The sequence below is a fragment of the Ictidomys tridecemlineatus genome, chromosome 10 (assembly GCF_052094955.1).
Source record: "Ictidomys tridecemlineatus isolate mIctTri1 chromosome 10, mIctTri1.hap1, whole genome shotgun sequence".
Classification (NCBI taxonomy): Eukaryota; Metazoa; Chordata; class Mammalia; order Rodentia; family Sciuridae; genus Ictidomys; species Ictidomys tridecemlineatus.
The window spans coordinates 81,850,217-81,877,538 of record NC_135486.1 but is presented as its reverse complement, the minus strand read 5'-3'; the positions used below and the strand labels follow the sequence as shown (position 1 = coordinate 81,877,538).

At 34.7% G+C, this 27,322-nt stretch overlaps 1 protein-coding gene across 19 annotated transcripts in view; it reads left to right on the top strand.

Annotated features, from left to right (window-relative positions):
* The window catches only part of Mllt10 (MLLT10 histone lysine methyltransferase DOT1L cofactor), a 189,860-nt gene that overhangs the window by 68,556 nt on the left and 93,982 nt on the right, over window positions 1-27,322 (top strand). For 16 of the 19 annotated variants that reach the window (XR_002484032.3, XM_040277627.2, XM_078023328.1 and 13 more), the window contains 3 exons: window positions 10,301-10,404; window positions 12,325-12,418; window positions 14,573-14,668. Coding sequence is in view for 18 of the 19 variants with exons in the window: in XM_040277627.2 (XP_040133561.1) it covers window positions 10,301-10,404; window positions 12,325-12,418; window positions 14,573-14,668 (294 nt within the window). In the remaining variant the exon portion in view is untranslated. The remainder of the gene's footprint in view (window positions 1-10,300; window positions 10,405-12,324; window positions 12,419-14,572; window positions 14,669-27,322) is intronic. The other 3 variants (XM_078023330.1, XM_078023329.1, XM_040277629.2) reach the window with 2 other exon arrangements.

The following is a 27,322-nucleotide window of genomic DNA, read 5'->3' as shown; positions in this document are numbered from 1 at the left end:
TTATCCATTCATCTATTAAAGGGCATCTAGGTTAGTTCCACAGTTTAGCTATTGTGAATTGAGTTGCTATAAACATTGATATGGTTGCATTAATGTAGTATGCTGATTTTAAGTCCTTTGGGTAGAGACTGAGGAGTGGGAATGCTGGGTCAAATGGTGGTTCCAAGTTTTCTAAGGAATCTCCATACTGCTTTCCTGATTGGTTGTACCAATTTGCAGTCCCACTGGCAATGTATGAATGTGCCTTTCCCCCCATATCCTCACCAACACTTATTGTTTGTATTCTTAAAAACTACTTTTCTGACTGGCATGAGTTGAAATCTTAGAGTAGTTTTGATTTGTATTTCTCTAATTACTAGAGATGTTGAACCTCTTTTTAAATATTTGTTGATTGATTGTATATCTTCTTCTGAGAAGTGTCTGTTCAGCTCCTTAGCTCATTTATTGATTTTTTTTTTGATAAATTTTTTGAGTTCTTTTTATATCCTGGAGATTAGTGCTCTGACATGCATGTGGCAAAAATTTGCTTACAAAATGTAGGCTCTCTCTTCACCTCATTGATTGATTGTTTTGCTGAGGAGAAGCTTTTTAGTTTGAGTCCGTCCCATTTATTAATTCTTGATTTTATTTCTTTTGCTCTAGGAGTCTTGTTAAGGAAGTCAGTGCCTAATACAATGTAATGAAGATTTGGGCCTACTTTTTCCTTTATTAGATACAGGGTCTCTGGTCTAATTTCTAGGTCCTTGATGCACTTTGAGTTGAGTTTTATGCATGGTGAAAGATAGGGGCTTAATTTCATTTTGTTGCATATGGATTTCCAGTTCTCCCAGCATCATTTGTTGAAGAGGCTATCTTTCCTCCAATGTATGTTTATGGTGCCTTTGTCTAATATGAGATAACTGTATTTATGTGGGTTTGCCTCTGTGTCTTCTATTCTATACCATTGGTCTACATGTCTATTTTGGGGTTAATACCATGCCATTTTTGTTACTGTAGCTTTGTAGTATAGTTTAAGGTCTGCTATAGCGATGCCACCTGCTTCACTCTTTTTGCTAAGGATTGCTTTAGCTATTCTGGATCTCTTATTAGTTTTCCAAATGAACTTCATGATTGCCTTTTCTATTTCTATAAGGAATAATGTTGGCATTTTATAATTGGAATCACATTGAACTGTATAATAGCACTTTGTGTAGTATGGCCATTTTGACAATATTAATTTTGCCTATCCAACAATGTGGGAGATCTTTTCCATCTTCTAAAGTCTTCTCCAATTTCTTTTTTTAGTGTTCTGTAGTTTTCATTGTACAGGTCTTTCACCTCTTTCGTTGATTCTCAGAACGATTCATTCATTCATTCATTCATTTATTTATGGCTATTGTGAATGGGTAGTTTTCCTGATTTCTCTTTCAGAGGATTCATCACTGATGTATAGAAATGTGTTTGATTTATGGGTATTGATTTTATATTCTGCTACTTTTCTGAATTCATTTATTAATTCTTTAAGTTTTCTGGTGGAGTTTTTCGGATCCTCTTAAGTATAGAATCATATTGTCAGCAAGTAATGATAGTTTGAGTTTTCTTATTCATATCCCTTTAATTTCTTTCCACTGTTGAAGTGCTCTGGCTAGAGTTTCAAGGACTATGTTGAATATAAGTGGTGATAGAGGTTATCCCTGTCTTATTCCAGTTTTTAGTAGGAATGCTTCCTATTTTTTTCCATTTAGAATGATGTTGACCTTGGGTTTAGCATAGATAGCTTTTACAGTGTTGAGGTATGTTCCTACTATCCCTAGTTTTTCTAGTGTTTTGAATATGAAAGTGTGCTGTATTTTGTCAAATGCTTTCTCTACATCAATTGATATAATCGTATGATTCTTCAAGTCTATTGATGTGATGGATTATATTCATTGATTTCCATATGTTGAACCAACCCTGCATCCCTGGAATGAACCCCACTTGTTCATGGTGCACTGTTTTTTAAATATGATTTTGCATGTGATTTTCCAGAATTTTATTGAATTTGTACATCAATGTTCATCAGGGATATTGGTCTGAAATTTTCTTTCCTTGTTGTATCTCTGCCTGGTTTTGGTAACAGGATGGTACTAGCTTTGTAGAATGAGTTTGGAAGGCTTCCCTCCTTTTCTCGTTCATGGAATGATTTGAGGAGTACTGGTATTAATTTGGTTGGTAGGCATTTGATGGCATCTTCTGTTTCCTTGCTTGAAATTGATATGTTTAAATTGTGCATGTTTTCTTGACTCAGTTTTGCTCGATCATATGCCTCTAGAAATTTGTTGGTTTTCTATTTTACTGGAGTATAAATTTTCAAAATTGTTTCTAATTGTCTTCTGTATTTCAATAGTGTCTGTCATGATATTTCCTTTTCACGAATTTTAGTATTTTGAGTTTCCTCGTTCTTTTCGTTAGATTGGCTAAGGGTTTGTCAGTTTTATTCATTTTCTCAAAGAACTAGATTTTTATTTTGTCAATTTTTTTTAATTGCTTCATTTCAATTTCATTGATTTCTACCCTGATTTAAATTATTCCTATCTCATACTACTTTTGGTGTGTGTTTATTCCCCCTTTTCTAAGGGCTTTGGGCTATAATGTCAAGTCATTTATTTGTTGACTTTTTTCTTCTTTTAATAAATGAACTCCATGCAGTGAACTTTCCTCTTAGCACTGCCTTCTAGTGTCCCATAGATTTTGGTAGGTTGTATTGGAGTTCTCATTTACCTCTAAGAATTTTTTTTTTTTTTTAAAATCTCCTTCCTGATGTCTTCTGTTATCCAAGTGTTGTTCAATAGCATATTGTTTAAGCTACTCTAGGTGTTCAAATTAGCTTCTAATTTTTATTTTATCATTGATTTCTAATTTCATTCCATTATGGTCAGATAAAATTCAGGGTAGAATCTCTAGTTTTCTTCGTATTTGCTAAGACTTTTTTTGTGGCATAACATATTGTCTATTTGGGAGAAGGATCCATGTGCTGTTGAGAAGAAAGTGTATTTGCTCTTTGGTGGATGGAATATTTGATAAATGTTGGTTAAGTCCAAATTATTGATTGTATTATTGAGTTTCTATAGTTTGTTTATTTTTTGTTTGGAAGATGTATCCAGTGGTGAGAGAGGTGTATTAAAAACACCCAGTATTATTGCTGTAGTCTATTTGGTTCTTGTGTTTGAGAAGGGTTTGTTTGACATACATAGATGCCCCATTGTTTTGGGCATAGATACTTATGATTGTTATGTCTTGCTGATGTATGAATCCCTTAAGCAGTATGAAACGTCCTTCTTTATCCCTTTTCACTAGCTTTGGTTTGAAGTCCACTTTATCTGATATGACGATGGAAACCCCTGTTGTTCACATGGTCCATGTGAGTGGTATGCTTTTTCCCATCCTTTCACCTTCAGTCTGTGGATGTCTTTTTCTGTGAGATGAGTCTCTTGAAGATAGTATATTGTTGGGTCTTTTAAAAAAAAATCCAGTCTGTCAGTCTATATTTTTTGATTGATGAGTTTAGGCCATTCACATTCAGGGTTATTATTTGTATTCCCAAACATTTTGGTTTTTATCTTGACTTGGTTTTTACTTTGATTGGCCTTTCCTTTAGTGTAGTGTCTTCTTTTGCTGATTTTCATTGTTTTTCATTTCCTTCTGGAATATTTTGCTGAGGATGCTCTTGAGTGTAGGCTTTCTCGATGTCAAGTCTTTTAACTTTTGTTTATTATGAAAGATTTTTAAATCTTTTTACCATTAAAACTGAAGCTTAATTTTGCTGGATAAGATTCTTGGTTGGTATCCATTTTCTTTCAGAGCCTGGTATGTGTTGTTCCAGGATCTCCTGGCTTTGAGGGTCTTGGTTGAAAAATCTGCTGAGATACAAATTGATCTCATTCTTCTCTCTATGACCTTTAAGATTCTATCATTTTTCTGTGTGCTAGGCATTTTCATTATAATGTGCTTTGGTGTAGATCTGTGGTAAGTTTGTACATTTGGTGTCCTGTAAGCGTCTTGTATTTGATTTTCCAATTCATTCTTCATGTTTGGGAAACTTTCTGATGTTATTTCATTGAAGAGATTGTGCATTCCTTTGAATTTGAATCTCTGTGCCTTCCTATATCCCAGTAAATCTTAGATTTGGTCTTTTGATGCTGTCCCACAATTCTTGGATGTTCTCTTTATGGTTTCTTACTATCTTCACTGTGTGATCAACTTTATTTTCAAGATTGTATACTTTGCCTTCATTTTCTGATGTTCTGTCTTCCAAGTGATCTATTCTGTTGGTGATACTTTCTATTGAGTGTTTTATTTGGTTTATTATTTTCTTCATTTGAAGGATTTCTGATTGTCTTTTTTTTTTTCTCCCCAGAATCTCTCTTTCTTGAAGTAATCTTTTGCTGCCTGTATTTGCTCTCTTAGCTCTTTGTTGGAGTGATCAATTTTTGCCTATATTTGCTCACTTGGGTCATTCTTTAATTTGTAGATTATTTTAATTATGTGCATTCTGAACTCCTTTGACATTTCATGAACTGCGCTGTCCATGGATTCTATTATTGTAATAAGTTTATTGGGGGACACTTTCCTCCCTTGTTTTTTCGTGTTATCTGTGTCTTACTTTCTTGCAGTGTAGATCTGAGATATTACAGTTTCTACCCTATAATCTTGTAGTGTTCCTGCAGATTGCTTGTATCTCACCTTGGTGTTGAGCTTCTAGTCCCCGTCCCCTGTCCCAAGATAAATGCTACTGCAACTGAACATGTGATGGTGGCAGTATCAGTTACTCAGGATAGCAGTGGGCTGCAACCACTTTCAGAGATGGGGCTGAAAAGGTGGGCTGCCTGTTCAAAGACACAGGTGACTCCAGATCCTATCTGTTTTCCTAAGGAGGAGACTAATGCTTGGGGAGGGCTATGGAGTTGGCTGCTGTGTCCCAAGATGGAGGTGGGCCAAACCTGGGGTACAGTGTATCTCAATTGTTTCTAATGGGACTTCTGGTGTTAATTTTATTGTTTTCTTTGATTGTGACAAGTCATGCTTTTGTCTTACTGTTTTCAAGATTTTTTTTCTTTATTTTTGGTTTTCACTATTTTGAATATGGATCTTTTCTGTGTATATTTTGTTTTGAGGTAGGGGAGCTTTTTTAATGCGTGGATTATTATTTTTAACCTACGTTTGGCAGTTTCTACCATTATTTTTTCTCTCCTTTTTTTTTTTTTTCAGATGTTGAACCCAGGAGTGCTTTTTAATATTTTGTGTTTTTATATACTTTTAAAAAATATTTTATTTGAGACAGAGTCTCAATAAGTTGCTTTAGGCCTGCCTCAAGTTGTTGTATTTTTATACCCTTATTTATTTACTTTTATGTGGTGCTGAGGATTGAACACAGTGCCTCACATATGCCAGGTAAGCATTTTATCACCGAGTTACAACTGCAACCCCAGGCATTATTTCTTAAAAAAAAATACATGTTCTGTTTCCCTTTTCCTCTCTTGGTTATTTTATGTTGGTGTACCTAATGGTATGATTCTCTTCCTCCTCCTCCTCCTCCCTTTTCTTCTTTTCTCCTCTTTTCTTCTCATTACAAGGTATTGAAGCCTGGGGTACTTTACCACTGAGCTACATCTTCAGTCCTTTTTATGTTTTATTTTGAGGCAGGATCTTACTAAGTTATCCAGGCTGGCCTCAAACTTTGATTCTTTTTTCCTTAACCTTCCAAGTGGTTTGGATTATAGGTATACCATTGTTCCAGCTCTGAAGCTGTTCTTCAGAGGTATACTTTTTAAAGTATTTTACTTAGATTGCATAATCTGTATTGGTCTACTTTTAAGTTTGTGTGTTTATTTTGTCTACCAGCTCAAAACTTTTGAGCCTCTTCAGTAAAATTTACACTTTGAAGTTCCATTTGGTTGAAAGATATATTTCTCTAGTATCTGGGTACCCTCAGTGACAGTTTCTGTTGCCTTTTTTCCCCCTTGTATATGGGTCACATTTTTCTATTTTTTTGTATGTCTTATAATTTTTAGTTGAAAACAAATTTTGGATAATACATTGTAACCATTGTGGGTAATGATTTTTGTTTCTCCTTGTGGGTCATTGTTTGGTCATTTGTTGCCTGATTTCATTGAACAAATTCTCTAAAATCTTATTTTTTCTCATATAGCTCTACTCAAATGTATACCCCACTTTTTTTTAAGTTTAACTTTGTAGGTTTACCATATCTGTAGCCCATATGACAAACTTAATGGCTCGGTTGTACTTAAGCCTTCCCGAGTTACATCCCCAGTCCTTTTAAAATATTTATTTTATTTTGAGAGGTGGTCTTGCCAAGTTACCATTATTGGCTTTGCACTTGCAGTCCTCCTGCCTTAGCCTGGGAATATAGGTGTGTGCTATGGTGCATAGCCTTTAAGTCTTCTTAACCAGCTAGGTTTTTACCTTTAACTGTTGGATGTATATATGGTGTAGACGATTTTATTTTTCAAGGAGATCCAAGGTTTTCTTCCGGTCAGTCCTTAGATGGAGCAGCATTGAATTACGTGCACAGTTTTTTCAGATGATCAGGGGAATATGTATTATTTTTAAGTTTCTTGTCTTAAGAGTTTACCCTGTGTCAGAGTAACTTATTGTTTAGCCAGGTTTTGGTCAGAGGTTATATGAGAGCCCCATGAGCATTATTGGTTGGTAGATTTGTATGTGGCTTGGGAACTGCTTTTAAGTCTGCCACAGATCCTTATTCATTTTCTCTGATGGGTGCAGTGTAGTTTATGTGTACATTTTTCTAGATTCCTGAGGATGAGTGTGATTTGAGGGCTTTTCGTTTCTGTCTAGTTCCTTGGTTCTCTCAGTTAATCTTATGGTCTGCTGCTTTGCTCATTTTTACTGGTAACTTGGAGTTACTAGTCTCACTTGATTGCTCACCGCCAAAATCTCCATGGTGGGGTCTTCTTACTCCTGAGCTTACTTAAATTTTTTGTGTAATTAAACTGGACATGGAATTCATGTACTCTATTATACTTTTATTTATTTAGTTTTAAAAATATTTTTTGTTTTAGTTGTAGTTGGACACAATACCTTTATTTTATTTTTATGTGGTGCTGAGGATAGAACCCAGCACCCTGCAAGCGCTCTACCACTGAGCCACAATCCCAGCCCCTATACTTGTAATTTTGATTGACAAATTATTGTATACATTTATGGGTTACAGTGTGATGATGTAGAATATGTATATAATGTGAAATTCTCCATTGTTTTATAGAGTGCTCTTCTGCATGAACTCCCAACCTTGTTTGTTTATAAGTAAGTCTGTCCTCTTGGGTTGAATTATTGAGCTCTTTGGTTCTTAAAGACCCATTCACTGTGTAACCGCTAAACATATTCCTTTGAAACTCGAAGTGGAGACAGTATTCTCCCAGAGATATGCTTTCGCAATGATAGGCTTTTGGGAAGGAGGATGAGTATGGTAGTCCTTTCCTTTTTTAGTTTCTCTCTGCCAACATGGGACCCTCTGCTACACCAGCAAGTTGGGGCAAAGATAATAGGGTTCCAGGATTCTTGACTTGTAAAATTGGGAGCAGTGCATGGGAGCTGCCAAGGCTGAATAGGATAAGAAGCACTGGTAGCTTGGTCCTCCCTCTGGATATTAGAAATATCCCTTATTTTCTTGACCATCCTACCAGAGTGGAATTTCTCTAACCAGGGGGAAGAAGTGGGAAATAGGTCACGATGGGAACAGGTCATAGCTCCCAAACCATGGACTTTTACTATTCTATTTTTTAAGATTTACTACATTTTCTTGAAAAAAATTTTTCTATTTTATGCATGTCCTGGAACAGTTACAGAAACTTTAAATGGCTTTCACCTGTGAAGTTGTTTACTGCTGTGTGGAAAAGATCCCTAGAGCCCTTTACTCTGCCATTCTGGATGTTCTGTCTGTCCTCAGCTTTTTTTTTTTTTTTTTTTTTTTAAAGAAATAAGAATATATCATGGTTTTATTGAATACAAATGACATTGTCTGTTCACTTTCAGTCTTTGGTTTTCTTTCTTTCCTTTTCCCTCCCTCCCTCTCTTCTTCCTTTCCTACTTCCCTCCCTTCCTCCTTCTCTTTCTTTTTCTTTCTCTTTCCTTGTAATTGTTTGATACTTCCTTTTGTATTTTGAATAATTAGTAATGCTTTTATTCAGTGTGTTTAGGTTGATGATGTTATAATTTGCGATTTTACTTTTTAGAAGTATAAAATGATGTGCAATTCAGATCATACTGAACTGTATTTTTCAAAAGAGGAGTTGAAACCATTTACCCAAGTAGATTCTAGAGTTTTTTTTTTTTTTTTTTTTTTTTTTAAAGAACTCTGTCCTTGTAAATTTTGTTGCATGGTGTTATTTGGCACCACAAAATTGCATGAATGAAGTTCACTAGTTTATACCTTTTTACTCTTTAGAAATTTGATTCTAAAATTCCTACTCTCCATCTACCTACCTACCTACCTGCCTACTTACCTATTTTCTCCTTCCCTCCCTCCCTCCATCCTTCCCTCCCTAGGGTTTGAATCCAGGGGCACTTAACCTATAAAGCCACATCCCCAATCCTTTTTTTATTTTGAGACAGGTCCTCAGTAAGTTGCTGAGGCTAGCTTTTAACGTGTGATCTACCTGCCCTAGCCTCCTGAGCCACTTGAATTACAAACATGTACCAGCCAGCTTGCCTCACTTTCTTTTTCTACATTTATTACCTTATTACATGTGGTTAGACATTAATTTTTTGTGGAGACAACTTCCAATAAGTTGATAATTTCATTCATTATATACTGATACTCATTAATATTGTTTGTGTTATTCAGCCTTGTATCACATGATCAGCCATACTTTATTTTTTGGTGGTATTAGATATTGAACCCAGAAATGCTTTGCCACTGAACTATATCCCCAGCCTTTTTTATTTTTCATTTTGAGACATCTTCTATGTTGCCCAGGCTAACCTTGAACTTGCAGTCTTCTGCCTGTCTTCATAAGTCACTAGGATTACAAGTGTGCACCACCACACCCACCACACCCAGCTTCATCCATGATCTTGAGCTGTGAAAAAGTATTACTGTTAGCTATTTTTACATGAGAAATAGACCAGATGGCAATCAGTTAACTTATACCTCTTGGGACATCTTTCGCGCTCTCACTGTCTCTCTCTCTCTCTCTCTAACTAGAGATTGAACCCAGGAGTGTTCTACTTCTGAGCAATACCCCCAGTCTTTTCTGTTTTGAAAATGTCTTTTGACACAGAATCTTGCTATGTTGTTCAGGCTGGCCTCAAACATGCACTTCTCCTGAGTAGCTGTGATTAGAAGCCACTGTACCTGACTGACACAATTCCTCACAAGCAAATCTTTAGGATGTTTCTGATTTACTAAGTCTAAAGTATCTTCCTCCCACTACAACATATTATATCTCTGGTTCTGAAGACCATGGGAATCTTTGTGGAGAGTTGGAATGTAATCTTGCTTATCTATATAAGTTCCTTGTAAATATGCTTATTTCCAGCAGAGAGGAAAGGTAAACTTTTTTTGTTGTACTCTTGTTACAGGAATCACTTGTTTTATATTGATGAGGAGGTATTGTGAAAATAGGGTACAGTAGACTGTCCTAGTCCTGTCCGTGGTGCTTGTGAAGAGTCTTTCTGTATTTAGTTATTTTTATGTGGCGCTATCAAATCCAGTGCGTCACATGTGCTAGGCAAGGAAGGGTTCAACCACTGAGCCCCAACCCCAGCCCGTTGGCAGGGTTTTGAGGCTATTGAAGACAGTCCTATAGTGACTTTTTTAGTAGGACTATTAGTATGTCATTGTTTGTTTTCCTGTTTCTATTGTTTGTAAAAATTACTGTCCAGAAAAAAATATTCATGTTTAGAAGTAAAGTGGGTTAGATAGTAAAACCTGACCTTCATTTCTGAAGACAGCACAGTAAAGCATGAATGAAGTTGGCTAGTTCAGGTCAGTGTGCATGCCTATAATAATTCTACCAGTCTAGGAGACTGGGGCAGGAAGATCTCAAGTTTGAGGTCAGCCTGGGCATCGTAGCAAGACCTGCCTCAAAAAAACAAACAGGGCTGGGGTTGTGACTCAGTAGTATAATGCTTGCCTAGCATGTGTGAGGTACTGAGTTTGATCCTCAGCACTACCTAAAAATAAATAAATAAAGGTATCATGTCCATCTACAACTTAAAAAAATTAAAAAACAAAAATCAGACTAATGGTAAGCATTATATGACTTTGGTTTTATTTTTGTTTTTCTTCCTCTGCCTCCAGACATGCTACATTTGTGATGAACAAGGAAGAGAAAGCAAAGCAGCCACTGGTGCTTGCATGACATGTAATAAACATGGATGTCGGCAAGCTTTTCATGTAACCTGGTGAGTACATTTCCATCATTGTGTAGAAAAGCAATTGGTAAACGACTTGTTATTAAAGTTATAAGTTAAAAACTTAGATATCCAAGTATTAGTTACAGTAAGTTTTATTGGAATAGTTTTTATTCTTATTTACTTATTTGTAGTAAAGATAATTCTAATAAGTGATTATATTTACTAATGAGAATTTGCAGTAAGTGGACCTGGGTTCTAATGTACACTAAGCTCTCATTTAATCTTGTTTAAAATATTAGTATTGGTCACATACCCTTTGATTTGTAATTAGGATGAAATGAGCTGATATAGGTAGACTTGGCACAGTGTCTGAAATATTAGTAAGAATTCATGGTGCTTATTCACCTTCTTTGTTTCAAGGGATATTAATATTTCATTTTTGAGGTTATGTGGGCTGCCTCTCACACATTTACATCATCAAATTTCAAGGACACAAATTATTAAAAACTAGATATTTTACATAATAATTAAAAAATGTTTGGGGATAATCCACATACTTATTAATTTTAATAATCCGTTTATGCCTGATGGTTAATGTAGGCACATGCTCATTTCTTGAGCTTTTAAGTATTTGGATATACAAAGTATATTCTAGGCTGTTTGAGGGGGTGAAAAGATTTTTATAAATTATCTTTATTACTATGCCTAATTTTTCAAAGATGAAATTCCCTTTTTGGGTATGAAAACTATTTTAATACTGTGATTTTGTAGTATTAAAATTGTGTAAGGTCAAATTGACAAGAGTTGTCATTGTAAACTAGCAGTGTGTGTGGGTGTGTGTGTGTGTGGCGAGGTTGGGGGGGTGCGCACACACACAAGCACATCTTCGCACCAAGAATCGAACACAGGGCCTAGTGGGTGCCAGGCAAGAATTCTACAACTGAGACACCCCAGAGCCCTGTATTTTGTATTTTTTTTTAAAAATCTAAACAACATAAGTTTCAGTTTTATTTCTTCTACTGATTTTGGCTAAAGAGCACAACTTAAGTTTCTTGTCTATGTGCTATGTCACTGTTCCTTCAAGAGTTGTGAACTTAGTCCTGGGTGAATGAATTTTTCCTCTTAAACATACTCAATTTGCATCCATGGGCTAGATATATCATTTTATCGTTTTAGAGAGTCAAGGGCTTTATTTGTACTTCTGATGTAGATTGAAAAAGTAAACTGAATTGTTAATTATGAAGTAGGATGTAATTTATCCTAAAGTTTTTTTCTTTTTAAAAATGTGACGTCATAGTGTTGTCCAGGTTGATCTCAGAATTCTGGGTTCTCCTGACCTTTCTACTTCATTTAGCCTCCTGAGTAGCTGGGCCTACAGGCACACTGTACTGTGCCTGCCTGTGTCTCTGTCTTTGTCTGTATGTCTCTTCTGTCTGTCTCTATTTATTCTTTTTTTTTTTTTTGGGTGCTAGGGATTGAACAAAGGGCCTAGCACTTGCTAGGCAAGCACTCTATCACTGAGCTATATCCTAGCCCCTGTGCCAAACGTAATGTCTATTTGCTAGCATTAATATGCATACATCTTCATCCTTGGTAGAGATGAAGAACTTATTTTTTCATTTATTCATACTGGAAATTAAACCCAAGGGTGCTCTACCACTGAGCTAGATTCCCAGACCTTTTTATTTTTTGAGAGAAAGGGTCTCATTAAGTTGCCCAGGCTGGCCTCAAATTTGGGATCCTCCTCCTCAGCCTCCAAGTACTAAAGAGCTTATTTTAAATCATAACTATACATACCCTTTAAAAAAAGATCAGTTGCAGGTTGGAGTGAGATGTACTTTGCCACAACTAGAATAAAGCCTTTTATCTTAGAAGATATATTTCTTACAAACATATTTAAGAGTAAATTTTGTTCATTTCTTTATGCTGTATTGTTTTTTAATCCATGCACCTGGACTTTATTTTCAGTGCTCAGTTTGCTGGACTTCTATGTGAAGAAGAAGGTAATGGTGCAGATAACGTCCAGTATTGTGGCTACTGTAAATACCATTTTAGTAAGCTGGTAAGAATTAGTTTTGAATTTAATATTAAAATACTTAGCAATTAGTTTTGACAATAGAGTGACACCATTATTTTAAAAAAGTGTAAGAAGTTTCTTTTACCTCAATTTTTACTTATGATTAATTTGTTTAGCATGTTCTTTATTGGAAATGAGAAGATTTAATTTAAAAAAGATTTTTCTCTGCTTGTGTTCTCTTGTAAAGGTGAATAGTCTAGAATATTCTAACTTAGAATATATATAAAAGTACTTGATAGCAAATTTTGCTGTACATTTAGTAGAAAAATTATTTTGTATAGAACTCTTACATTATTTTCAGTTAATTTGACTTTTGGTGTGTCATTATCCTTTTGTGATTTCTTTTCACTTGTTTCTCGTTTTTCTGTTTCATTACTGTTACCCATGTCATTTTAAATTTATTTTCATTTTTATTTACTAGGAAATAATAAAATTGAAGTAAGGCTTTTTGACCTTAAAAAATGTATTTAAGTCCAACTTTGGAAATGTTTTAGATTTAATCAGTCTTTGCTGTTAAAATTAGCATGGATGATTGAGTTGGTAGTAATATATGATTAATCATTTCATATTTATGTTCATGTTCCTTTGAAGGGTCAGTATTTCTTTAATGTCCCAAGTGTTTCTTTCTCAGTCCTTACACGTTCATACACTGAAGTTTTAAGGCACCTTTGTTTTTCTTTTAGTATTTATTATTACCTTTTTCTCAAGAATGCGGCTTGCTTCTTCCTTCCTTTCTTCCTCTTTCCTTTCATATTAATAACATTAATAGGGGCTCCTGTCTAAATGAACAATGCATATCTCCAGTTTTCTGTATTTCAACCATATGAAATACAGTCATTAAAGTCATCACATAATGATGAGGGACTACATATAAGATGGTATCCCATAAGTTTATATTGGAAGTGAAAAATTTGTATTTGTTTAGTAATGTTACCTTAGCTTTCATGTCTAGATATGCTTAGATACACAAATACTTAGCATTAGTATTCAGTATAGTATTATGTTGTACAGGTTTATAGTCTAGAAACCATGGGCTATACCATATAGCCTAGGTGTGTAGGAAACTGTACCATCTAGGTTTGTGTAAGAGTACTTTGTCTGATATTTGTACAATGAGAAAATCACTTAATAGCATATTCCCTAGAATGTATCCAGTTTTTCAGTGACACATGACTCTACCTAAAGGTTTATCTCTATTATTTGATGTGAAGGATTTGATTTAATGACTGATAAAAAATAATGAACTGTTCAAGAGAAATTTTGAGATTGTAAAATCGAAAATTTTGCTTCTGGGTATTAAGCCATGCTGGAATCTTTATTTTCTAAATGAGATGTGGTACAGATAAAAATATAAAAATAATGAAATGGATTTTGAAGTTTGTACAAATAGAATTTTCTCATTGCTAGTTATTGACAGAAAGTTATCCCATTTGCTAGTTGGGAAAGAAGTCTGTTTAATAATTTAATAAGATCATATAAATTATTTGCATATATCATTTCTTTTATGGTCATTTTTATCTAGTTTAAACTAATTATAGTCTCAATAATTTTTAAACACCCCAAATAAGTTTTGCCTTTGTACTTTATTATGCAGTTGTGTAAATATTTTAATTTTATTTAAATGTATAATGCTTTTAGTAATGCTTTGAAAAATGCATGGGTCTAATACTGACATTTCCTTTACTTTTTTCTTAATGAACTGTAAAGATAAGTTTCTAGAAAACCATATTTCTTAATACTGGAAGTATAAGATTAAAAGCTTCTTGCTTTAGTAGTGGCATAAAGTAACTCTTCAAATATTTACTTTTCTATTCTTCTAGTCTTGGCATCCTTCTTTAACGATGGCATTTTCTCTTTTGATTGAAATATATATTTTTAAGACAGACATTGAAAATAGGTAATCTATTTTCACACAACTTAATATACAAAAATATGGCATTAATGTTAAATTTGGGGTTAGTTTTTTCTTTATAACAATGGATGATGTCTAAACTGGATTATATAAATTGAAATAGTGACTTTTAAAAAACTTTACCAGACATTTAAAATATTTTACACTTGAATTAGTTTAAATCTAACAAAAATTATTTAAAATTTTTATATACATATACACATATGTATATATATTTTCTTTTTTAGAAAAAGAGCAAACGGGGATCAAATAGGTCATATGATCAAAGTTTAAGTGATTCTTCCTCTCACTCTCAGGATAAACATCATGAGAAAGAGAAAAAAGTAAGTGGATTTGTTGTTGCTAAATATGTAGCACATCAATTTAATAAAAAAATTTGTTTATTTAGATAAGATTCTGATGCCTAAATTGAGACATTGAAATACAGAAAATTTTTGACAAATGAAAGAGCATTAAAACCAAAGAGTAGGCTTAAAATAATGCCATATTTGTGAATATGATTTTACCCATTGTGATTGAAAATTTAAAGTGCAACTTGATTGAAAGCATGAGAGTGATTTCTTGCATGTGTTAACTGTGGTCTTGTGAAATCTTTAGGTGACTTCAGCAATAATACTTTGTTGCTATATATCATTAACTGATTACTTCACATGTAAGTAATTATCTCATCAGCTTTTCTCTTTTATAATAGAACAGATCTGAAGTCTTGTATATTCTTGGGTGGTTTTTCTTTTTTTAGTTGTGCTAATGGTTTATTATTTTTTTCTAATGGCCAAATGTTACACTATTTGTTTGAGAATATTTTGTCTTTTAATTGAAATGCTAAAATCTTGCCTAAATACTAATCTGTCTTCTTCTGACTTGTCTTCTGCATATATTTTACTTAGGTTAAAGGATATAGTTAATTTTTAACAAACTAAAAATGAATATTGTAGAATTATCATACTTGATTTATAATTCTTTTAGGAACATATTGCCAGTGTACTATTTATTAATTGTTTGAATGGAAGGAGGCTAGAAAGTGCATCTTAAATAGAAGAGTATTCTTATATAGTTGATATAAATTAGTTTTTGAAAATATTTCGGCACATCACAACATTTTCACATTTTTTAAATAATTAGGATTTGGGGAATGCTAATGTATAATTATTTAAATACCTTTTGGTTCAAGTTTTGTTTGTGCCTTTTTTGAGGTAAACATTTAAAATTTTTCAGTATTCAGTATTAGGATTAGATTTCCTGTTAGGATTAAAATAATAAATATAACTTTATGTTTAAGTTTAGGACAGTTATTATGTATGTATGTATGTGTATATGTATGTATATATAAATACATATATTTAATTTTAGGCAGCAAGTACACATTTATCTTGACTTTGTTATGGAGCTGTTTTTGTGATAATGTTGCAATAGTGGGGATCTATCTTGTGTCTGTCGTTTGAATTGCCAATTAAAAATGGCAGGATTGGTTTAATTAGTAAATTTAGTAAGAGACACCATGAGATTTTATTTAAGCTTTTAAGATCATGATTTGCACATTCTTAGGTAGGACTCATTATAAAGTGTGAAGAAGGAAATTTCATCTTTAATGATCTCATTAAGTTGTCTAGGCTTGCCTTGAACTTGAGTTTAGTTTGTTTCAGCTTCCTCCATTGCTGGGACTACAGGCTTGGGCCACCAGTACTCATTGCCCAATACGTTTACTATTACTGGTATATTATTAAAGGTACCGTAATTCAGGAACAACCAGATGGCAAAGATACATATGATAATTTATGGGGGAAGTATGTAGAGCTTCCATGTCCTGTCATAATGTGTAACCCTCTTAGTGCCTCCAAATATTCACCAGCCTGGAAGCTCTCTAAACCCCACTGCTTTTTAAGTTTTTTAAATAGAGGTCTCATGCTATCACCTTTATTGATTAAGTCATTAGTCATTAGTCATTGGATTCAATCTCCAGTATCTCTCCTCTTCCCAGGGGCCCAGGGGTAGGACTGAAATTTCCAATACATGGTTGGATTTTCTGATGATCATCCAACCAATAAGAGTCATTAGCATAAAAAAGAATCATTAGCATGAACTCAAAGGTGGTTGAAAGGAGGCATATAATAATGAATAACAAATGTATTTCTCTTATTCCTAATATTCAGGGATTAGAGGGTTTTTAGAAAAGCTCTGTACCAGAAATTGCTTAGGGCAGAGATCAAATAAATATTTCCTGTTTTATATGTCACAACTGCAAAATAGAATTTTATTTTTCTTAAGTAGCAAAGTGGTATATAAAATTAACAGTTTCTTTGACTGTAGTAGAAATCACTAGAAATATATTTTAGTGATCTTTAATAAGGAAGTCATCTCTGTTGTTCCATACTTGTTAAAATGTTTTAAAAGAACCAACCTCACTTGTAAACCACTTCAATTTGAAGCTATTAAAAAATACTTTTTAGGAATGATTAAGCTCCCTTGGGTTGTGGCTCAGTGGTAGAGCGTTTGCTTAGCATACATGAGGAACTAGGTTTGATCCCTGGCACCACATAAAAATAAAGAGAAATAAAATAAAGGTATTGTGTCCATCTACAACTAAAAAAATTTTTTTTAAAAAAGAATGATTAAGCTGCCATCATTATGTAAAACTATAATGCACCAATAAAAACATGGGAAAAAAGCAATGTTTGAAAATTTAAAAAATGATTAAGCTATTTTTTCATGGGAAGGTAAAGGACTATTAGTAACTTACAGTAACTCATGGTAGTTAGAAGAAAATGGAGTTATTCTGACTTAAATTTCCTGTTCTTATGTTTAAAGAAGCTCTGCCACAGAACTAGGTGTGGGAAGGGTTCAGAAATGTTAAGAATTTATTTCTAAAGGATAAGTATCATTATTTGGAAATGAGCGTTTATTTGTTTCATTGATAATCTTGTAGCAGTTCATTTCGTCTTCAGACTAATCTTTCTATTCCCCATCGTCAGTTAATCCATGTTGTGTCAGAAGTGTAGTATTAGTTTATAGGAAAAGTCACCATTAGTAATTGTATTACAGATGCTCCTCTACTCCAGGTGGGGCTACATTCCAGCAAGCTTGTTGTAAGTTGAAAAGTCAAGAGTACATTTGATGTACCTAATCTGGTGAACATCACAGTTTAGGGGTACACAGTATAGTATACTGTATAGTTAATGCTTGTGGTTTTAGAGTTGGCTGGGAGTTGCTACTTGCTGACTTTGTCCAGGATGGCCAGATAGAATTGTATCTCATATTGCTAGCCAAGAAAAGCTCAAAATTCAGAATTCAAAGTATGTTTTTTTTTTAACTGAATGAGTATTGCTTTTGTGAAATGAGTATTGTGAAAAGATTTTGTACCAGTTTAAAAATCACAGGTTGGACCATATTAAGTTGGGGACTGTCTATTTGTAGAAATGCACTCAGTTCCAAATATATATGCCAGAAGTCCATCTGTGCCCTTTTACAATGAGATGGGATTTATCTCCTACCCTTAATTCCAGTTTGTTGTTAACAACTGGCAACAGATATAGACACCTTTTCCATCATAAACTCTGTTATGGTGAAGGTTTGTGGCTTTTTGATTAGTGTTTTGTACACCTGGGGGATTGATTGGATATCTCTTTTAAGGTTACTAATCTCTTTGGAGAGAATTAGACTAATTTCTTCTGTAACCCGGAGAAATAAGAATCAATGCATTGTCATTACTACTCTATGTCCCTTTAAAAGTTTTCAGCTTTGAGAGTTACCTGGCACCTGTTTCTTATTTTGTGTTCTTACCCTTTTGAAATCTTGCACTCAAGTTGAAGCTTTCAACTTCTGCATATGTAGAGAGCTAAGAAAGGGCAGAACTTAAAACATTTTAGAATGTCCAGGGTATGTTTGGAAAGGCCAAAATGAGATGAGATGACTGCTTAGCTAAGAAGGGCCTGATTTATGAAGAGTTTTTTTTTGTTAAATAAGCAGTTTTATTTGGTAAAATCATCATTCATGGAAAACTGCAGCTCAAAAGCACAGGGAGGTCTGTGAATCCTCAAAGTGTGTGCTACAGTTTACTGCAGTAAGCCTGCTGGTATGGGCTCCTCTCAAAAGATGCAGGATAGGGCTGGGGATGTAGCTCAAGCGGTAAGGGGCGAGTCTGGCATGCAAGGGGCTCTGGGTTCGATCCTCAGCGCCACGTAAAAATAAAGATGTTGTGTCCACCGAAAACTGAAAAATATTAAAAAAATTCTCTCTCTCTCTCTCTCTCTCTCTCTCTCTCTCTCTCTCTCTCTCTCTCTCTCTCTCTCTCCCTCTCCCTCTCCCCCCACCCCCCCCACCCCTAAGGAAAAAAAGCAAAGATGCAGAATAGCCGATATAAGACTAAATAGAATATCGAAGTAAGCCACTAATAGCCTCCAAAATTTTGCGTTCACTTAAGGTATTTTGTTTCCTTTTTAATGGTGCAAGTCTGGAGAAAACAGTTTTTCTTTGCCAGAGGAATTTGGCATTGTGATTTCTTCCCATAGAGTTTACTTGTTGATTAGGTCTTTGAATTTTATTGTGTGTGTGTGTGTTTCTTATCAGCCAACACTGCTGGCAAAGGTGTGATTATATCACAGATCTGATTTTCCGAAAAATAGTGATGGTTTTGGAAATCAGAGGATGAGGCATTTGCACTAAATTCTTGACATACCTATTTGCCTCAGCTGGCAAGGGAGTTTAGGTTCTTCTGTGAGAATACTTGAGACATATTGGAGTCTTTGCTACTTGGTGTGATCTGATATTGACCCTTAGGTAGAAGTGGTATGGCAGAGGCATTAGAATGTCCAAAGACAACCTACTTACCAAGTACCTTCAGTCTGTGCAATGGATTTAATCATGCATTTGGTACTATAAGAGCAATAACTAATCATGGTGGTAATTCACCATAAGTGTTCAGTTTCTCTTAGCCTTTTTTGTTCCTGTTAGTTCTGCAGGGCTTCTGTGTTGAGATACTGAATCTCTTACGACCTCTGCTACCTTTACATCCTTTTCCAAAGTTGTGGCTTTCTTTTGTTCTCCTGGAATTCTGTATTGCTTCTGTTAGACCACCCAGGAAAGGGATATAGTTTGATGAATGATTTATATATTCCACTAGTACTTCTGTATGTGATGCTCTTCTCATTTGGGGATAAAGATGTGCATTTGACATAACAGTAGTCAAAACTTTTCCTGTAAAGAACCACATAGTAAATATTTTGGGCTCTGTAGGCCGTGTATAGTCTTTGTCACATATTTTTTGCATTTTTTGGTAAAGAATCCTTTATTTTTTGGTACCAGGGATTGAACGCAGGGGTAGTTAATGACTGAGCCATATCCCCTGCCTTTTTTATTTTTAAACAGTGTCTCACTAAGTTGCTAAGGCTGGCTTTGAACTTGCCTCAACTTTCCAAGCTGTTGGGATTATAGGTCTGTGTCACCACGCCTGGCCTTTAAATGTATTTTCTGATATTCAGTCTATAATCATCTCTTCAATTTCTTCTCATCACCATATGATAAAATTCTATTTATTTCCTGGTTGACCATAAAATATCTCACATTTTGCTACTCATTACTATAGATTTCCCTCAAATCTTATAGTTGGCTTGCATGACCCTTACTCTTCTTCCAGAAAGCCGTGTCTTTAACAGCATCACATTCTCATCAACAAACTGTCCAACTGTGAAAGAGGCATAACATTTACTCTTCTTGTGAGATATGTAGTTGGGACACAGGAGAATTCTGGGTCAGAGATGAAGGATAATTAATTACTTAAAACAAAGAAATAACCAGAGTATCAACATGTTTGCACCATTCTCCAAGGCCTAATTCATAGAGCAACAACAGAAAAAGGGCCAGATGACATTTTCTCATGCTTAAAGGTGAAAACATGGCTGCTTGTTGCACCTGTGGTAGACACAGTATTTTCTGAGCCTATTCACTATATAAACAATCCTGAAAAGATGGTTTAGAATTATGGACAGTAATGCTTCACTTGAAAGACATACAGAAATGATTTGTTATGTAGAGTTGTCTCTGAACCCAGTATAATTCAAATTACAGTTGGTTTTATACCATGTTTACTTTTTATTCACTGCTAAGTTCAAAATAGGCATTCTTGATTGACAGTTTTCCTCCAAGATATAAATCAGGGACTTAAATTTCTTCTCTTTTGTGACTCTGTCTTCTTTAAAATATTGCTTTCATGACTACTGTGCTCATTTGTATTAAATAAATCAGTGTGGCCACTAAATAGCTGGGGCTATTAAGGACTGGATCTAGAAGTGTCATACAGTGGCCACATGTAACTGCACAGAAAGCTTGAAAATGTCTGTTTATATTCCAAATAAGAAGAAGTGAGATTGGTGAATAACTGTTTCTTTCTACCTCATTTAGCTCATTCTTTTTGTAAACCATATATATAATTATAGAGAATTAAACAAGGGCAGAGCATTTATAAAATTAAAGTTATAAAACAAAAAAACCCACTCAAGATACCACCATCAGAAATAGCCATCATTACTGCTAAGTAAACATTCCAGATTTTCTGTTCATAGATAGATAAAAGCTATAGTTAGATAAGTTATTTTTGTCAAAATGAGCTAAATGGAAGTAAAACTGGTATTATTGAACTTCAAATAAAATTTCCTTACAGAAAACATAATTCCTTAAAGATATCTTTAAGTTTAATAGTAGAAATTACAAAACAAACGAGACATTGAAGATGTAAGACTATCTTTTTTAATTTGGTTGCTTTTATGCCCCACACCCCCTTTAGTTGTAAATGGACACAATATCTTTTTATGTATTTATTTTTATGTGGTGCTGAGGATTGAACCCAGTGCCTCATGCATGGGAGGCAAGTGTTTTACCAGTGAGCTACAGCCTCAGCCCTGTTTTTAGCTCTGAATGGAATTCTCAAATCAGAGGGGCTTGGAGTGGCTAAAGCAATTGCAAGTTTATTATTTTGTCCAAGTTTAGAGATTAGGATTTTCTAAAGATTGGTTAATGTTTACCTTTTTTTTTTTTTTTTTGGTACTGGGGATTGAACCCAAGGGCGCTACATCCCCAAGCCCTTTTAACTGTTCTGTTATTAAGTTGCTCAGGACTTCACTAAATTGCCAAGTTTGGACTCAAACTAGTGATCTTCCTGCCTTAGCCTCCTCAGTCACTGGAGTTGCTGGTATTAGCCTCCATGCCTAGCCCAAGATGGGTTAATTTAACAATAGCCAGTTCAGCAGTGACAGGGCATTGTTGACTTTTTTGGGTGATTCTTTTGGTTTTTTCAGTCCTCACTGCGGGTTACTGAAGTTTTTCAAAGCTTATGGCCTAACACTTGAATATCTAAAGCCAGGGAGACGAGAACCTTTTTAAGAGTGAGGTGACTATTTCCAGCTGTCTCCATGAATAAAATTTTTCTTCTGTTTTATTTTGCTGACTTAAACATATCCCAGCCCTAAAGTAGTCAAAGGCTAAATAGACCCGATCTATCTTACTGGCCATGATCACTTCAGGTCTGGGAAGTAAGACTACATTTATTAGAACGTAGGGGAAGAAAGATCATGATTTTTGTGAGAGTCAGGGACTGTCATCAAGGGAGGGTTCTGCATGTTAGTTACTGTTTGGTGTCAAACTATTATGTTTTGTTTTCATTGAATGCTTTAAATTCTGTATCGACCTCCTGCTATGAAAGGCTGCCCGTGTCCATTTCACTTTTCTTGCTGTCTAGTCTGTATGTTTTTAAAGATATTTTATGTTAAAATTTTCCCATAAAAAATTCTGTGATATCCTTTTTTAACTATAATCCTCTGAGTATGGTGGGCATTCTTTGTTTAGATTTATTTGCTAGGTGTTTACTTCCAGTCCTATGCCACAGCTCCTCCAATAAGTTCTTTCTTTCATATTTTACGTTGGCTGAATTTTGCTTTTAAGTAACATTTTGAAAGAAGTTGTTAGGACCTATATTCTCTTGAGTTCTCCATAATAAGGAGTCTTCTTGCTTAGTTTTTCGGCTGTATCTTGGCTATATATAGGATCAGTGGATCACAATTTCCAAGACAAGAGGCCTGGAATATTGCTGTTGCTTTGGAATTGATTATGGATACACCTTCCTATCCCTTTCCCTCTTGCCTTCCATCAGTTTGGGTGTTAAATATAAAAGAAGTTTTAGAATTCTTTTTCAATTTGTACAGTTCTATGTTTGATTATATCTTCTATTCCCCCTTATTAGATTCTACTTCAGGGACAAAAGTTATCTTTATGTTTGATTATCTTTGTTTTCTGTAGTTTTTTTTTTTTTTTTTTTAAATAGGGTGATTGAACTCAGAACCTCATGCAGGTTAGACAAGTGCTCTGCCACTGAGGTACATTTCTAGCACTCTCACCCCCACTCCATGTCTTTTTTTTCCCTTTTGGCAGTGTTGGGGATTGAGCCCAAGGCATTGTGCATGCAAGGCAATTACTGTAGTACTGAGATACACTCCACCTCCATGGTCCATTATTATTTTTGATGCAGGGTCAACTATGCTACTCAGCCTGGCCTTCAAGTTGGGATCTTGCCTCAGTCTCCTTAGTAGCTGGGTTTGAAAGCATGCATCACAACACCTGGCTTGTTTTTTTTTTTTTTTCTTTATTGTGATTATTTCAAGTCTTTTAGTAGCTTTTTTTTTTTTTTTTAGTTTCAACAATGTGTCGGTCGTCTTTTCCTTGCCATTTCTCTTGTATTTAGTAATTCTATAATATTTTATTCATTACTTTGGTTCTGTAATCCTTTTTATTATCATCTCATTCTTGAATATTTTTTTGGGGGGGTGTTTCCTGGGGAGTGAACTCAGGGGCACTCAACCACTGAGCCACATCCCCAGCCCTATTTTGTATTTTATTTAGAGGCAGGGTTTCACTGAATTGTTTAGCGCTTCACTTTTGCTGAAGCTGTCTTTGAACTCACAATACTCCTGCCTTAGCCTCTTGAGCCTTTGGGATTACAGGTGTGCTCCACCAAGCCCTGCTCATTCTTGAGTTTTCTGTTTGAATTCATTTTACAAGTAAGTTTTAATTATTGTGGGGCAGTTTTGAGAAATGTCTTTATTAAAGATGATTTAAATTTGCTCCTAGGTTGTAATTTTTGGGATATATATAACTTATGTGTACATACATCTATATATGTATATTTTTTAAAGTTTAGGTTTTATTTTTCGCTACGGCACTTGGGATTTAACCCAGAGCCTTGTGCATACTAGGCAAGAACTCTACCACTGAGCCACATCTTCTACCTGATTTTTACTATTTTATGTTTTTTTGTATTACGTTTTGACTACACTCTGTTTGCCATGCAGCTTTGTTTCATCTTGCTCTTTTTGGACATTTGCTTCACTTCACTAAAATTTTGGCGATTTTTTTTTGTTGTTGTTTTTGGAAAATTTTCACTGTTTTTGAGACGAGGTTTGAGAGTGAAGTGTTTTGCAATTTTTCTGCAGGTAGAGAATGGGATACAATATAAAAACTCACCTTTGGGCAATGTGCAGGTGTTTTTTTTTTTTTTTTTTGTAGAATTCCAGACAAATTCTCCTTTCTAGTAGCAGCACAATTCATATAATAAATTATGGAATCAACACAGGTTCCTGTCAATAAATGAATTGGATTCCAAGTGGTATCTCTAATTAATATGGAGGAATACATTGCACTCATTCACAGCCTTAATCCTTTTTTTTTAAGTCTTAGATGAACACAATACCTTTAATTAATTAATTATTAATTGTTTTTTAATTATTTTCTTTTTAGTTGTAGATGGACACAATATCTTTATTTTTATTTATTTATTTTTATGTGGTGCTGAGGACCGAACCTAGTGCCTCACATGTGCTAGGCGAGCACTTTACCACTGAACCACAACCCCAACCCCCCACTTTCACTTTTTTTTTTGAAAAAGTGTTTATTGGATGAGTTATAAATCCATCTCCACAAGGAGTTAACCCATATAGATCCACTTTTGTAGAGCTCCAGGGAGCACAGCCTCAATCCTTGATCCTTTACTTTGAAAGAGTCAGCACCTCTTACTTATCCTCCCCTTAACCTCGGGTTTTCCTGTTTCTCTCCTGAACCTAATGCAGTACTAACTACTCTTTTTAGTCAGAAAAAGTTAAATAGGTAGGAAAACAAAGGTGAGATTGATTCTTTCCAGTTTTGGGAGTCTGGTTATTTTCTTAAAAAATTGGGAAATTAGAGACAGGATTAAAAACTGAATCATGTGGTTAAGCCAAAGGCAGTTTCCAATGTTTTCTAAAAATTGTTTATATCACTCTTTGACACTTTTTGTGTAACACATTATTATCTCCCTTGCTTCCAGTTTTTGGTTGCATGTTGTTTGATTTGGTTGGCTCTTTTTACTGTGTTTTGTTCATCAAAAAAAAAAAAAAAATTTTTTTTTGGTAATGTTGGAAGAATTTGTGATTTCAAAGTACTTAACATAAGACTCATGTTTTTACAAGAGATTGGTTTACTGTATTTTAAAGGACATTTCATATTTTTCAATGAAGGCCCACTTTCCTTACTCAATTTCAGCATGAAGAATTGAGGTGTTTAAAAATAGCTCACATGTATTTTTTTTCTTATTTTGTGGCCAAGTATTAATTTCTAATATTGGGCTTGCTGTTGAACTTTTATTGTCAAGTAGTGATAATGAAATTCTTTTTTCTGTGTTAGGAAACCTCTGCTAATTTAAGATAGAGTGTGTCCGTCCCGTCCCCCCCCCCCAAACAAGTAATCTTCAGCACAATAGTGCTTTCTTTCTAGGAATCACTGCCCCAAGCTTTTCTGTTAGTGGTTTACTGACTAAATGTATATTGTTTAAAAATCTGAGATTTCTAATTCTTAGCCAAGGATTTACAAGTATTTACTACTTTTTTTTTGGGGGGGGGGCACTACTGGGGATTGAACACAGAGGTACTCTACCGTTGAGCTACATCCCCAGCCCTTGTTATTTTTATTTTATTTTATTTTTAAATTTTGAGACTGGGTCTTGATAAGGTGCTTAGGTTGACCTTGAAGTTGATAATTCTCCCAAAATTTTGGGAGGATTTGGTCAGCTTCCCAAATTGTTGGGATTACAGATGTAAACCATCATGCCTAGCTTTAGGAATGCTTCTGGAAATATATATATATATATATATATATAATTTTTTTAAACCCGTTTTGTTTGACCCTGGAAACAGATGTAAATGCTGCTGTGTTTATTTCTTTATTTGAAACTATTTAGTAATCTTAACTGTTGCTGCAGTTGCCTCTTTTCATTCCTTCTTGCATTCCCATACTGTTTGGATTTTCTGCTCTAAAATTTTTCATTCTGGGTACTCTACTTTTTTAAAAAAAAATTTTTAAATTGTTGATAGATTTTCATTCATTCATTTATTTATATGTGGTGCTGAGGATCAAACCCAGTGCCTCACACATGCCAGGCACATGCACTATAGCTGAGTCCTAGCCCTAGCCCTCCCCACCTTTTTCTTTAAAAATTCAAAAATGTTTCTTTTTTTTAAGGTTTAAGTTTTCTGAGCTGGGGAGAAATATAGACAACAGAATCTACCTTATATTTATTGAAACCATACCTTTCTGATCTATAAAGATATAAATTTCTTTTCAGATATTTTAAAGATTGCTACAACATGTATTTGTAAATCACAAATTTCTACAGTACTGATTTAAAAGAATTATTATAGATATGGATTCTGTTTGGAGTGACATTGACCATCTTAACCTATGTGTTTACGTAAAAATAATCCATGCTTTTTTTTAGTACTTGGGATTGACCCCAGGGATGCTTGACCACTGAGCTATATCCCTGTCCCTTTTTATTTTTTGTTTTTAGACAGTGTCTTGATGAGTGGCTGAGATTAGACTCAAATTTGTGATCCTCCTAATTCATCCTTCTGAGTAGCTGAGATTATAACATGCTTATTTTTCAAACACACCTCTTCTGTACATTGTTTTTTTTTTTTTCATTTCCCCCATAGTATCTGTATGTTGCTGTATTTAAATCTGTATTTAATAGATTGTATTTAAACCATTGTTTATCTCTTAGAGGTGAAATGACATTCAGAGGGTTTGAATACATTAATGGTTTCTAATTGTTGTTTTAAAAATTGTCCTTCATTTATTTATATTCTGTTTAATAATATATGTAAGTGCTCATTTCCCTATAATTTAGGCAACGTTGAGTCTTATTAAAACAAAATCCACTCCAGTAAGATTGGCAGCCAGTATGAAGTCAAACAACAAGTGCTGGCGAGGATGTGGGGAAAAGGGTACTCTTGTACATTGCTGGTGGGACTGCAAATTGGTTCGGCCAATTTGGAAAGCAGTATGGAGGAGATTCCTGGGAAAGCTGGAATGGAACCACCATTTGACCCAGCTATTGCCCTTTCGGACTATTCCCCTGAAGACTTCTTAAAAGAGCGTACTACAGGGATACTGCCACATCAATGTTCATAGCAGCACAATTCACAATAGCTAGACTGTGGAACCAACCCAGATGCCCTTCAATAGATGAATGGATAAAAAAAAATGTGGCATTTATACACAATGGAGTATTACACAGCACTAAAAAATGACAAAATCATGGAATTTGCAGGGAAATGGATGGCATTAGAGCAGATTATTCTAAGTGAAGCTAGCCAATCCCTAAAAAACAAATATCAAATGTCTTCTTTGATATAATGAGAGCAACTAAGAACAGAGCAGGGAAGAAGAGCATGAGGAAAAGATTAACATTAAACAGAGACATGAGGAGGGTGGGGAAAGGGAGAGAAAAAGGAAATTGCATGGAAATGGAAGGAGAACCCTCATTGTTGTGAGAGGAATGGGAAAAGAAAAACAAGGAGAGAAATGAATTATAGTAGATGGGGTAGAGAGAGAAGATGGGAGGGGAGGGGAGGAGGGATAGTAGAGGATAGGATAGGTAGCAGAATACAACAGTTACTAATATG